The sequence below is a fragment of the Phoxinus phoxinus genome (assembly GCF_949152265.1).
Source record: "Phoxinus phoxinus genome assembly, chromosome: 6".
Lineage (NCBI taxonomy): Eukaryota > Metazoa > Chordata > Actinopteri > Cypriniformes > Leuciscidae > Phoxinus > Phoxinus phoxinus.
The window spans coordinates 9,106,894-9,120,985 of NC_136881.1; the positions used below are offsets into that span (position 1 = coordinate 9,106,894).

General features: G+C 38.8%; 1 protein-coding gene across 1 annotated transcript; it reads right to left on the bottom strand.

The window, feature by feature from the left end:
• Nucleotides 1–3,903: 3,903 nt before the first annotated feature.
• LOC307000344 (carbohydrate sulfotransferase 12-like) lies at nucleotides 3,904–11,736 on the bottom strand. The gene is made up of 2 exons (XM_079615869.1): nucleotides 11,550–11,736; nucleotides 3,904–6,498 (listed from the first exon to the last, which is right to left on the bottom strand). Exon 2 carries the CDS (start codon nucleotides 6,438–6,440, stop codon nucleotides 5,403–5,405), a length of 1,038 nt encoding a protein of 345 aa, XP_079471995.1. The 5' UTR covers nucleotides 6,441–6,498; nucleotides 11,550–11,736; the 3' UTR covers nucleotides 3,904–5,402.
• Nucleotides 11,737–14,092: the final 2,356 nt, after the last annotated feature.

Below are 14,092 nucleotides of genomic sequence, written 5' to 3' on the forward strand. Positions count from 1 at the left end.
GTTAGAGACTGGCCAAATCCAACCTTAAAGGGGTGGTAAAATTCCCTTTTCACAAGATGTAAAATAAATCTCTGATGTCCCCAGAGTGTGTGTGAGAGGTTTTAGCTCAAAATACCTCACAGATATTTTTATATAGCATGTTAAATTTGTCACTATTTGAGGGTTAGCAAAAACACACCGTTTTGTGTCTGGCCCTTTAAATGCAAATTAGCTCCTGCTCCCGAGACAGAGAGCGGGGTTTCAAGAGCTCGTGTGTGTTAGCAGCTCCGATTACCTCACGCAGACACACACTAAGGCCCCGTTTACACGTACATGGTTGTTTTGAAAAACGGAGACATTTCCCTTCGTTTGAGCCCTTTGTTTACACGCAAACGGAGAATTTGCCTCTGAAAACGATTCTTTCTAAAAACTCCGGCCAGAGTGGGGATTTTGGAAAACTTTGTTTGCACGTTTGCATGTAAACTGAGAAAAACAGATTTTTAGGGCAGCCGACGTCACAGTATGTGACTATTTTCGGGATTCTGATTGGCTAACGTGGGCTTGAGCTTCTCGTGACACTGCCACCTACAGGTTTGGCATGCTTTTTTTACGGCATATACACGGGTTTGTGTTCGATCACTTTTCTGAAAACTGACAGGTGTGCACAATGTTATTTTTGAAAACGGAGAGGGGTGAAAGGTCCGTTTATGAAAATAGCCGCCCACGTGTAAACGTAGCCTAAAATGACAGAAACTGTTCTGCCTTTTATCAGAGCCCGTCTACGGAGAGTCTGGCCACTCCCTATTAAGTCCTATTGTACTGAATTTTGGTTGTAGTTCCACCAGAGTTCCACTGGGGGCGATCGCCCGAGTGCAAAATGAATAGAAGTCTATGGTGCAAGACGGCTAAATTTGTCTCTTTCTTCCGATTGGCGTTGAGAAATCTCAGATTTGATTGTAGGTTTTGCAAGTTCAACATGGGTTATAGGTCGAAAGTTGAATGAACGAGTACTTGTGTCCTTTCGATTTCTTACAGGTTGAGTTGTTGTTGCCCATAACACGCTAACATTCTGCTAATGAACGCTGATTGGTCAGTGAAGGACTGATTACGACCAGAGATACCGCTTGATGGCATCGTGGCATCCGAAGCGGGACCAGAAGGGTCTTTAAAAATAACAAAACAAAAACTCTTAGCACATGTATTTACCTGTTCAGCTGTGTTGTCGATGCCTCGAGAGAAAAGAAAGTACAGAGCGCGAAAGCACCAAAGTGACTGAAGGATTGCCGTAAAGCAGTATCTCTGGTCGTACGATGTGTATGACGTCATTCACTTATTTGCTTTAAAAAGACTTTTAAAATGTCACTCTAACACCCAGCAATGTGTAATTTATTTGCATCTCCTTTTGAATACAACATTCAAATTACTAGACAAAAAATTATATCCAGAAAAGTGGATTTTGAGGGGTATAGCTCCATAGACCTCCATTCAGTCTGCACTCGTCCTGTGAGCGCCCTCATATGGAACCAGAGTGGAAATGCAACCAGTTCAGAAGCCGGAAGTTTACGGAGAGTGGAAGTACTCCCCTTATTAGACATTCTCTGCTTTTATGCTTAAACGGAGTCAGACAATGATGGAGAGACTCAAGAAGAAGTGACAACATGTAGAATGCAACAGGACGTCTCTGAGTTGATAAATGTATGTAGCTGATTTGCCGTTAACTATCTTCAATTAGCATATTATGTCATGATAATCTATGAGGAACTGTTGTGTGAGATGCACACAGAGTGACTTTCTATTCCATGTGAAAAGACAGATGCTAAAGTTTGAGCTGACTCAAATGTGCTCGACTACAAAAACTCTTCCTCTTCTCAACATGGACTGCGTGTTCCCGGGGGTGGGGTTTATGTAAATTTTAGGGTTGGTGATGTCACTAACCCATGAGGAATGTCGTGTAGTCCATACCAGCCGTTTGTTGTAGTCCTTAAAAAACGATTTTTAAAAAAGCAAAAATCTACCTTTGCTTTGAACTTTGAGCATTGTAACTTTTCTGATGTTGTTAATGCTCAAGCAGCAACAATTCAATTGTCCCAAAAGTCCCAAAAAGAAATTAGAAATTCACCAGGAGATCTGCTTCTTAACTGTTTAACACACTTTTGAAAAGGAAGTAGGGAGTGTGAAGTGCTCAGGTTGATGTTTTAAGGTGCTGTACTGTTTCTTCCTAAAGTTTACCATTCATTTCTTCAAAATCAGACATAGTAACTTTCTGAGGATGTGGTCTGATCTGTCTGACCTCAGTGCAACACGAGGATATGCAGATCGCCTTTCTGATATGAATGATTCTCAGATAAGGAGGAAGCAAAATCACTAGATTTACTGTCTGAGATTTACTGTTCCACAGAAACACATGTCATTCAGGTTTGAAAGGAATGAGAGAGTAAATGATGATATTTTGGGTGTAACGAGTTGAAGACAAACACAAATAAAGTGCCAAAGCAAGCAAGCAAGCGCCCACACACACACACACACACACACACACACACGCACGCACACGCGCAATCACACACACACACACACACACACACACACACACACACGCACGCACGCACGCACGCACGCACGCACGGACGCACTCTCTCTCTCACACACACACACACACACACACACACACACACACACACACACACACACACACACACACACACACACACACACACACACACACACACACACACTTTGCACTTTACACACACGCGCTCCTAAGGGCTTTCACACTTTTCCAAGAGTGATAAACACAGGTGAGCTGAACTGATGATGACAGTGAAGATGGCACGTAACATGTGATAAAAAATAAAAAATTATCGCATGCGTTAACGCGTTAAAGGCACACCACGGAACTTTTGGCCACTAGGGGCGCTAGACCTGTCATTTTCAGTAAATATTACATTATATATCCACTTTTATGCCGATGTTTATGTTTTATTTTCAGTCATCATTTTCTTCGCCCCTTGAATAATCTTCAGAGTCCCCTCCCGAAACAGGAGGAGGACGACGAGGGAAAGCCGGGGAGAAACAAGAGAGCTTCTAGTTTTTCCGCGAGCACGATCCCTCTCGCGTTTTCTCTTTCTTGCCTCCTCAGGAGCAGTTTTAAACTTTTCCTTGCCTCAGCCATGGCCAGGAGTCGAGCAGGCGGAAAAATAGTAGCAAAAGCGTTAGCTCCTTGAGTATATCAGAGCTTGTGGTCACGTGACGGTCGTAAAGTGATTCGTTCTCCAGGTCACATGACCTGTCCAAAGACGGTCCGTCTCCTCCAAACTTACATGGGCGGTATTTCAAGAGGGCAGCCCCGCTCGGAGCATTGATAGTGTCAAACACTGTATATTGGCCTGAGGAATCATTTAAAACAACTCATATGCTTCAACTCTTTAGGTCAAAAGTTCCACGGTGTGCCTTTAACGTTGACAGCACTAAAAAAAAAACGAAGTTACATTTACATTGAATTTAAATATGATCAAGACATGTTCTTGACAGGTTTCATGGGATTCTGCATAATTTCTCTTGTTTCTATTTGCATGAGGTCAATCATTCAGAAGTGTCTCAGGTTTGTCATATCCAAATAATCTGAAGTCTGCTTCATAAAGATTGTACAGATTTCTCCTGTCAGATACTGAAATGTTTGCAAACCAGTCTCGCAAACCAGTCTTGCAAACACAGTCATTCAGGTTTGAAAGGAATGACAGAGTAAATGATGATATTTTGGGTGTAACGTGTTTATAGGCAAACTGATGAAGACAAATAAAGTGCCAAAGAAAGCAAGCAAGCGCGCACACACACACACACACACTTTGTACTTTACACACACACGCGCTCCTAAGGGCTTCCACACTTTTCGGGTACAATATTTATTTTTATTTATTTTTTCGGTCCGAGTTGCGGGCGGGTTAGTTGAAAACGTTGGTCGGGTGCGGGTTGTATATACATTGACCATCGCATGGTTCCCTTGTCTCATGTATGGAGTCATGTTGTCATTGGTTCATTGTTGTTTTCTTTGAACCGGTTCAGAGCCCTGCTTGGCATGCAGGGCCATCTACAAGAAAAGAAAAAAGCATGGCAGAAAACAAAGCTGCAGCACCTTTTCACTTTATAACTCTTTTATGGAATTTGAGTTCCTCTAATTTCCCCCAAAGGACTTCGAGGTCTCAAGGTAATGAAAGGGTGACTCCAGAACCTCAGAAATGAAAGCTTTAGCATAAGTTCTGCCAGGAAGACTAAATTACTACGTCATTACCTTCACATCTATCCAATCATGTTCTAATACTTCTTGCTGTATAAAAGATTGGTACTACTTACACATGTTTGAGTTCGCAGATGCTGACGTAACAATTACCGCATCCTCCCCACCACCACCAGGATGGTCCTGTCTTTACCTCCTGGGGGGTCGGCTGCGCCCCTGCCTTCGTCTTCAGGCAGGAAAGGCAGATCCGCTACCCTCAGATTATGCACTACCGACGGGGCCAACGCCAAATAACTTTATAAAGAATTGCTTCCTGGGCGGTGAATAAATGAATGCTTTGTTACATTATTCTATCTCCCGAGTCTTTCTGGTAGAACTGAATACAATGTGCTTAAAGGATCCCATAAGTTCCTGCCAGAACTGTAAAGACACAATGGTTCCACCAGTAACCCAAAGGAGAGGTTTTGCATTTTGAACATTTTAAAGAAAATACTATTTTAGTATGTCTACTAAAAGTTCACTTTTAATACTAGCCATTACATTGTAATTATTTGTGAAATTTACTAGCAATTTCTGAATGGAATATTTTTCAAAGTAAATCCTAAATCACATTTTTATTACACTGGGAGTGATATGGTTTTCATGAAAGCGTTTGAATAAAATGTATTTGAGGATTTCGTATCTTTTTTGTCAGGCCTACTTCGGATCCTGCAGCAGGTTTTGGTAACAGAAAATTATGACTTATTTTTATAATACATATGCAGAGTATAATATCAGTTGGACCCAACATGTGTCAACACGTCTGTTTATTGAATAGTTTATTTATTTTCAGGGAATACTGAATATGACAAATACTGCTCCCAAAAGAAAGAAGCACTGGAGCTGCTTCTGCACTGTCATATTCGCTGATGAAAAATAAATGCAAACACAGATATCAATGAGTAACTAAACACAGGTGATACAGATAACAATGGTTGACTAAACACAGGTGAGCTGAACTGATGATGACAGTGAAGATGGCACGTGACATGTGATGAAAAATAAAAAAGTATTGCATGCGTTAACGCGTTAACGTTGACAGCACAAAAAAAAACTAAGTTACATTTACATTGAATTTAAATATGATCGAGACATGTTCTTGATAGGTTTCATGGGATTCAGCATAATTTCTCTTGTGTCTATTTGCATGAGGTCAATCATTCAGAAGTGTCTCAGGTTTGTCATATCCAAATAATTTAAAGTCTGCTTCATAAAGATTGTACAGCTTTCTCCTGTCAGATACTGAAATGTTTGCAAACCAGTCTCGCTCCCAGTTTACAGCTGTCCTATTCTCGTACCCTGGGGGAAAGTGCATATATTTATCCAGACCAAGAATCCTCAACAAATGTTCTGTATCCTCATCCAGAGTTTCCAGCTTTCCAACAAAATCATAGTCAATTTGACACGGATGGCAGAGTCTGTTCATCTGCTGCCAATGTTCATCGAATGGATCATACTTCTCAGTATGTGGATCTAACAGGTACTGAATAAAGTGAGTAAAGGACAGTCTGATACCTGCGGCGAAGGCCTCTTGAGCAGAGTCAGGGGGGGATGAAATATTAGCATAACGCTGAAGCATTGGTGAACCAATATAATTATAGTAATCCTCATTTGGTGTAGCAAACTTGTCCCGGAAAGCAGAAATAAGTCGTACAAAAGGATCCCGTACAAAAAGGAACTTAGTATAATTCTTTAGTCTGTTATGCATCAAAGGACGTGAGAAACGACCAAAGCGCCTCCAAAGCTTGTTAAACGTCTTATGTACTGTATGATTATGGATTACCTCAACCGGTATGTCAAGAGGATCCAGATATGGAGCTCCATTAGGTGCCTTCAGGTTCTGGCTGAGCACAATCATGACTCGTTTCCAGTTGGTACACGCTACCTTTGGTACAAAACAGTAAATAACACCATGATGATCATCCACAATGAGATGGTCCAGGGCTTCGTCCGGAATCTGGTCAAATGTCTTAAGTTTCCCTGGGAAGTTCAAGCTGCTATTGGCGGAGCAAAGATCTCTTATAATACGTCTACGATGTGCTTGACGCAGTTTGAGGTGTGTGAAATCTTGTGATGAAGCTGTGTATAGGGGAAAATTCCCATCTCTTATCTCATCCCAGCAAATTATGAAGAATATGACAAATACTGCTCCCAAAAGAAAGAAGCAGTGGAGCTGCTTCTGCACTGTCATATTAAAAGAGATTGAATGCTAAATGTTATTGACTCTGGAATTAATCAAGTTGAGAATTCTGGGGAAAAACACAAAGAAGGATTTTATGTTGAATTCTGAATTTACAATCTACTACCACAAATTATGATTCATCCCTATCTAAACACACACTACAATGTGAACATATAGCATGAAAGCTCTATCTTTCTGGCAGACGGCATTCTTTTACAAATATTTTTTATTGGTCCGTCACAGTGTTGTAGTCGAGTCACCAACTGTCGAGTCCGAGTCGAGTCTCGAGTCCCAGTGTTCGAGTCCGAGTCCAAGTCCGAGTCACCAAAGAAGAGTCCGAGTCGAGTCCAAGTCGAGTCACTATTACCCGAGTTCGAGTCCGAGTCGAGTCTCGAGTCCTGTGTTTGAGTCCGAGTCGAGTACACTGTATTTTAAAGATACTTTTGTAAAAATGTATATAAGTTTAGAGATTTTCATTGAAAAGGGATTAAACAATGTTGCGGTGTCCAACTGAGTATGTGTGGCTGCGAGGAAAAATCAAGAGAAAAAAGATTGACGATGTAAAGTAATTTAACAGTTAACAATAAAACGACAAGCTACTTCTAGGGTTGGTTTCTTCCTGAATTAATCCGTTTCTCCCGAAATAAATGAAAGTAAGTGGTCGGTGAACTGGGAGAAGAATTAACTTTATGGTTGACTTACTTACACTGTGTATATCTGATATGAATTAAATATGTCGGCAAATATATTTGAAAGGATTGTTTATTGCTGCTTCCATAGACACCATTGTGTATTTTACTAACTATAAATGTATTGTTTTGCTATAAATTATATGTATTTAAATATCTGAAATCTAAAATAAACAATTGTGTTATGGTATGATAAGCGGGATTAAAAGAGAACTCCGGTCAATTTTAACATTGAGCTAATTTTTTTGTAAATTTTCCTTCAGAGTAGAGTTATCGAGTTCACGCGCGTGATCATAGGTAACTAAGCAACAGTGGAGAACTCGAAAACAGGAAGTAAATATGGGTATGTGCGCTGGCTAAATTATCATCACTTTTATTCATATCTTTCACATCTACTGCAGTCAGATTCACCGTGTTCACTCTGAAGGAATCACTCACATTGGATGTGCACATTTACAAAAAAAAATACAAAAAAATGAGCTCAATGTTAAAATTGACCGGAGTTCTCCTTTAAGCGCTGAGCGCGTCCGTCTTTGGCTCAGCGCTCCGTAGTGGTCAGCTCAGCTGCTGCAAAGCGTGCCAAAATCGAAATTGCTGATGAGATGTAGAGGAACTTATCTACTGTTAAACGAATAATGCACGAGAATGCAGCGTAAAGTGAGTGACGTCAGTGAGTGTGTTGTCAAGCAAGGAGAGCGAGCGGTAGCAGTGTCTGTGAGGAAAAAAATAGATCACGGCCGCCGGTCTTGGAGCCCGAAACAGGAAAAGTGTAACATCTTATATCAAATTTTTATAACCTATTTATTCAGAAACAACGTCATTCATTTGATGAATGCTCAAGCCCGATTTTATATATCCTCGGCTCGAGTCCGAGTCCAAGTACGAGTCATCAGTCCGCGAGTCCAAGTCGAGTCACGAGTCCAGAGAATGGAGTCTCGAGTCGGACTCGAGTCCAGAGAATAAGGACTCGAGTCGGACTCGAGTCCGAGTCCAGGACTCGAGTACTCCATCACTGGTCCGTCATTAATGAAGTGAATTAATGAAGGTCAAATGAGTAGAACATTAACACTTCAGCTACCACTATTAACTCATATGGGTAACACTTTGAAGCCCATGCTTATAATGAATTATAGCTCCATTTATTTAGAAGTATTACTATTCTATAAATATATTTATAAAGACTCATTAAGACTTTTACTGCATTATAAGAACAGTTACATTTATATAATTTTTTATAATTACTTAAGTCATGCATTTGCTTTTTTAATGTGCATGCTCATAATCCATTTAATGTATAATGCAGTAGGTCTTATTGAGTCTTTATAAATATATTTATAGAATAGTAATACTTACTTATAAATAATTATATATGGGGCTATAGTTCATTATAAGCATGGAATTCATAGAAAGTGTTACCCTAATATGTTATAGGGGTGTGCGATATTGACAAAAAAATGATATCTCGATATTTTCTGGGATTTTCTCGATAACTATTATTAGACGATATTTTGTTTAGTATATCGATAGTCGATAGTTTATTGTGCTGGTACTTTGGCAGGTTTAGGACTGTCGTGGACAGCCGACTTCCTAAAGTTTTGGATATTCTTCATACTATGTGTGGTGGTCAGTTCACAGCAGTGACAGATATTATTTTCCCCAATGTTTCAATTGATTTATACCCAATATGGGTCTTTTTAACTATATAAAGCCATTTTTTAAACCTAATTATATGCAAACATCATCTTTTGTGTCCTTTTCATAAATTCGCCTTTGGCTAAGCCCCGCCCCCCTTAGTTACTTTTACTACGTCCGTCAACTTCATCTGGGCTCTAGTTTGGTATCAACATGGCTTATGCTGTGACGGCTCTTCCTGCTGAAATTTTATCAAACTTTTATAAAGCAGCAAATAAAGTGTCCGATAGAAGTAGGCAAAAGGGGCTGCAATATGCGTTCGAAGGCTATATTCAAGACATAAAGGTGAAACGCAAGCAACAACAAGGCATCCAAATAGAGGCAAAAGCATAACGGTCACAGTCAAAAAATTAACCACCGCATATCCTACTAATCGAGACGGAGGCTGGGACTAACAATATCAAGGAGCAACACTGTTCATGCAAAGCTGGGTAGGTCTCTATTCACTTCTATAATCGTTATTACAAAGCAAACGGACTACGCGAGTATAAAGTTGTATTTATTAGCAGCGTGTGCTGCTAGCGTATCAACAATTAGGGTAGAGAACCGAAATCATAACCTAAACCAGCATAAAACTGTCTAACTAGTATAACTTCACAGTAAGGTTAAAAGCAAAATTTATCTTAGAGCACACAAAAGTGTGCTTGTTGATCCTTGAGGGGTTATGCTGACCGTGAGGACGTCCACACAGTTTAATCCAAAAACGACACCTGTCAAGATTTAACTTCGGTTTTGGGAAGGTGAAAAAACGGACACCCCCCCTCCAACCTATCTGGGAAACGCGTATCTGTGTTACAAATGCCCCAGGCACAACGTTTAACCATATTTTTGATAAAACTACGACGGTAATAGCCTGCCGAGACCCAAAATATGAGACGCCTGTGTTAAAGTCAATGGAGTGCTGTGAAAAAGTGTCGGACCTCTGTGGGAGCTCGTTGCTGTGATTGGTCAATCTACAACATTCTAGGGTGTGGCTTAGCCAAAGGCGAATTAAAGGTGCTCTAAGCGATCTCGCACGTTTTTTAGGCCAAAACATTTTTTTTTCACATACCGCAAACATCTCCTCACTATCCACTAGCTGCCTGTCCCCTGAACACACTGTAAAAAAACGCGGTCTCTGCAGAGAGCCCAAGCTCCACAAACAGCAGCAAAAACAAACTGAGCAATAAACAGAGCGACCGGCAGCACGAAACATAACAAACTGTTCCAGCCAATAACCGACAAGAATGATGTGGGGTGGGGTTTGGGGGGTTATTGCGTGGATGAGGAGGAGGGAGGGTCTAGCTAGCCTCCGTTTTGTTTGATAATAATTCAAACATCAACAAGAGGTTACGCCAACCGAGATCGCTTAGAGCACTTTTAAATCAAATTATTTTATAAAAATAATTGTATTTTGCATATTATACTGTAAAAACACAATTATAGTTGATTTTAGTTGATCATAGTTGATCATAACGAGATGAAATGGCACAAACATTTCATGATTATAGTTACAAAAATGATCACGTGTATCACATAATCCTGTTCAAAAAGTACTAATACTACACAATGAAATCAATTCACAAAGTTTTATGTCAAAAACCAGCAAATAACAAATAAAATTAGCATCAATATGCACCTTTTGTTTACATAAACATTAAAATAATAACATTAAAAATTATGGCCAGATTTAAAAAGAGTGTCTTGCAAGTTCAAATAAAGTTTTGACAAAAAAGTTTTATAAAACGATAACCTGCATGCAGTGCGTTTGCGGCATTCTGAGAAGTTCTCGTTTAAGTTCTCGTTTACAAGTTTACAAGTGTGAGGTCAACTAAATGTCATTTTAAGAAATCAACTAACTGTAGCCTACTGAGCGCACATACTCATTTCTAAGACAAACTATCTTCTTTTCAAGAAGTAGTAAAGATATTTTTACGGGTAATCAAGATGATCTTACGGGTAAAAGATGATTTCATGGAATATGTTTTGCATCTATGAGTAGGCGCAAAACAGTTGCACAGATGCTCAGCAACTTTTCATGTATGTGTGCATGTATCTAGGCCGGATGCTTTTGAGAGGAGGTGTGAAAATCTTGAGTATCCTCGAAAGAGGAACTAGCAGACTTCTCTTATCAGTTGCAAGAAATAAAGCACAATTGTTTAATCTTTCGAGAGTCGACTTTGTCTCCTTCATCCATCTTTTAATAGGAATTGTTTCCAAAACAGCCTACTTTGAACGAACTTGATCGCGCAAAACTAGACGCGATATGTAAAAAGGCGCCTTGCCGAGCGAGCTACTGAGTCTGGTGCTCGCGCGCGACGTGTTGCATGCACTCTCTGCCGTAGGCTATACCCTAATATGGAAACAAGATTAACTAATCAACAAGTAATATCAAATTTAGGAGATAGTTCCTTATTCAATAATTACTGAATGAGCTTGGTATCATTAAGAATAATAACTATGACAAATTATAAAGAATTTCGAATTAATTCCTAATCACAAGCAATTACAAGGTCTTTTTTTTTATAAATAGCCTACATCACTAATTACTCAAGTGTTACCTATTTACTCTTCAAGGATCTGGATCATTACTTTAAAGTGAAAACATATTTTTCGAATTAGAAAATAGTTAAGAATAATTGCCATCAGAAACATATTTTTTCAAAACATAAAATAATTACGAATAATTGCCATGAGATAGGCTAACACTACTATACAGTATGTCTATTCAAAGTAAAGATTCGGCGTAATTATTTACTTCATAGATCTCCTTATCTTGTAGATGTTCGAATGGTGTGTATGTCCTTCTTTCTCGGCAAAGGAGTTGTCGTCTTTGTGTCGAGATTCTATGGTTTCTCAAAACGGTGCGCTTCTGGCCATCCCTGCTGCTCTCACACTGCGTTCAAGCCAGAGTATGGGGAATACCAACTATTGTGCAGACCTGGAGCCGGTAGATATACGACCCACGCAGTTTTACGCCCCTGTTGGTCCTGATGCGTCCTGTAGGGGGAGGCTGTACAGCGACACGAATTGAGGTCTGTTTTAATCTTCTTCTTTTTTAAAATTTATTTATTTATTTATTTATTTATTTTGTATTGCAAATGAAAGGATGCGGACATTACCAGTGAAAAGAAGAAAACAAGAAAGAAAAAAAAACACACGGACATCAGAAGAGATATACACAAATCAATACAATAGCCTATTACATTTTGTCAATATAAAAAATTAAAGGTTCTTTACAACAGACTTAAGGATATTATTTGTTTTAGAAACCTTTGAGTTTAAAGGTTTTGACATCTTAAAAGAAGAAAAAGCGACTTTATATCAGAGGAGAATAGGCCTATTTTACAGTTTTTTACAATTGCTATGACAGTTTTTTCAATACATTTAACAATTTTCCTAAACTCTTAACACACCAACACACCTAAAACACACAATTGGCAAAACGGTTAATTTCATGCTCAAAATCACACATTGTAAACTAAACTCCAAAACTAATTTTCAAAATACAATAATACACTAACGCAATACACTATATCTAACAAAACACTGCAAACATGTTTCAAAATCAAATAATTATTCAAAACACTAACACATGTTCTCTTCCAACAGGAACATTTAGTCAATCATAACACAATGACACAAAGAACACTAACATCAGCTGAAATTACAGAAACTGCATTATTTTATGTGTCAGGTCTGCCCTTATACAATAGACAGTATGTTGTATTGAATATACAATTTTCTCTACATTTTTGTTTTGTTGAATTTAGTAAATGCATACATTTCTTTTCTTTTTCTGCAGAAATTCAATACAAAAAAATTATGACCATCTCAGAGTAGCTTTATGTACAGTTTATGAAAAAAAAAAAGACAGACACAGAATTGTCTGAAGTAAAGACTTTATTTGCCAAAGAACATTACTGCAAGATATACCTCTCCCTTGTCCTGGTCCTTGCCCCACTCCTCTCCCTTGTCCTGGTCCTTGCCCCACTCCTCTCCCTTGTCCTGGTCCTTGCCCCACTCCTCTCCCTTGTCCTGGTCCTTGCCCCACTCCTCTCCCTTGTCCTGGTCCTTGCCCCACTCCTCTCCCTTGTCCTGGTACTCATCTTCCTCTCCCCCCGTGTAGGCATTTTTTTTCTTTCTTTCTTTCTTTCTTTCTTTCTTTCTTTCTTTCTTTCTTTCTTTCTTTCTTTCTTTCTTTCTTTCTTTCTTTCTTTCTTTCTTTCTTTCTTCTTTCTTTCTTTTCTTTCTTTCTTTCTTTCTTTCTTTCATTCTTTCTTTCTTTCTTTCTTTCTTTCTTTCTTCTGTTGATATTGTTCCTCTTCCACACAGGATCAGTCCAAAGAGTCCTCTTTTACATTATACGTACAGTTTTTTACAATAGCTATGACAGTTTTTTCAATACATTTAACAAGTATCCTAAACTCTTAACACGGTTAGCACAACATCCGTCTTTGTAGGCTATACAATTAACACATTTCTTGTTGCTTTGACACAAAATGCATACAGTTAACTCAAATTTAAAATGCTTGAACTTCTTTTACACACAATCTCAACCAATACCAAAACAATGTAATTTTACTGCCAAATATACAAATGCTTTCACACTGTATGTCAGAACAGATAACATGTTCTAAACATAACTTATATAGGCTAAAGTCAAAGTGAACAGCTGTTCATATTGTGACTTGAAACACAAATATATTCCCTGTATTTTATTCCATTGCTACTGAGAAACGGCTTATTGAAGTTATGCAAATATATAAATCACAAATGATTCCCATCTAGGAAGCACACTCGGGTGTTGAGTTTATTTCAATCGCATGACCATATGTTCTAAAAGAGGACTCTTTGGGCTGATCTTGTGTGGAAGAGGAACAATATAGAGCAACACAAAGAAAGAAAGAAAGAAAGAAAGAAAGAAAGAAAGAAAGAAAGAAAGAAAGAAAGAAAGAAAGAAAGAAAGAAAGAAAGAAAGAAAGAAAGAAAGAAAGAAAAATGCCTGCACGAGGGAGAGGAAGACGAGTACCAGGACAAGGGAGAGGAGTGGGGCAAGGACCAGGACAAGGGAGAGGTATATCTTGCAGTAATGTCCTTTTTCAAATAAAGTCTTTACTGCAGGAATTCTGTCTCTGTCTTTTTTTCTTTTGTTTCATAAACTGTACATAAAGCTACTCTGAGATGGTCACTCATTTTTTGTATTGAATTTCTGCAGCAAAAGAAACAAAATGCATGCATTTACTAAACTCAACAAAACAAAAATGTAGAGAGGCTTCAAAAGAAACTACAGTGCAAAAT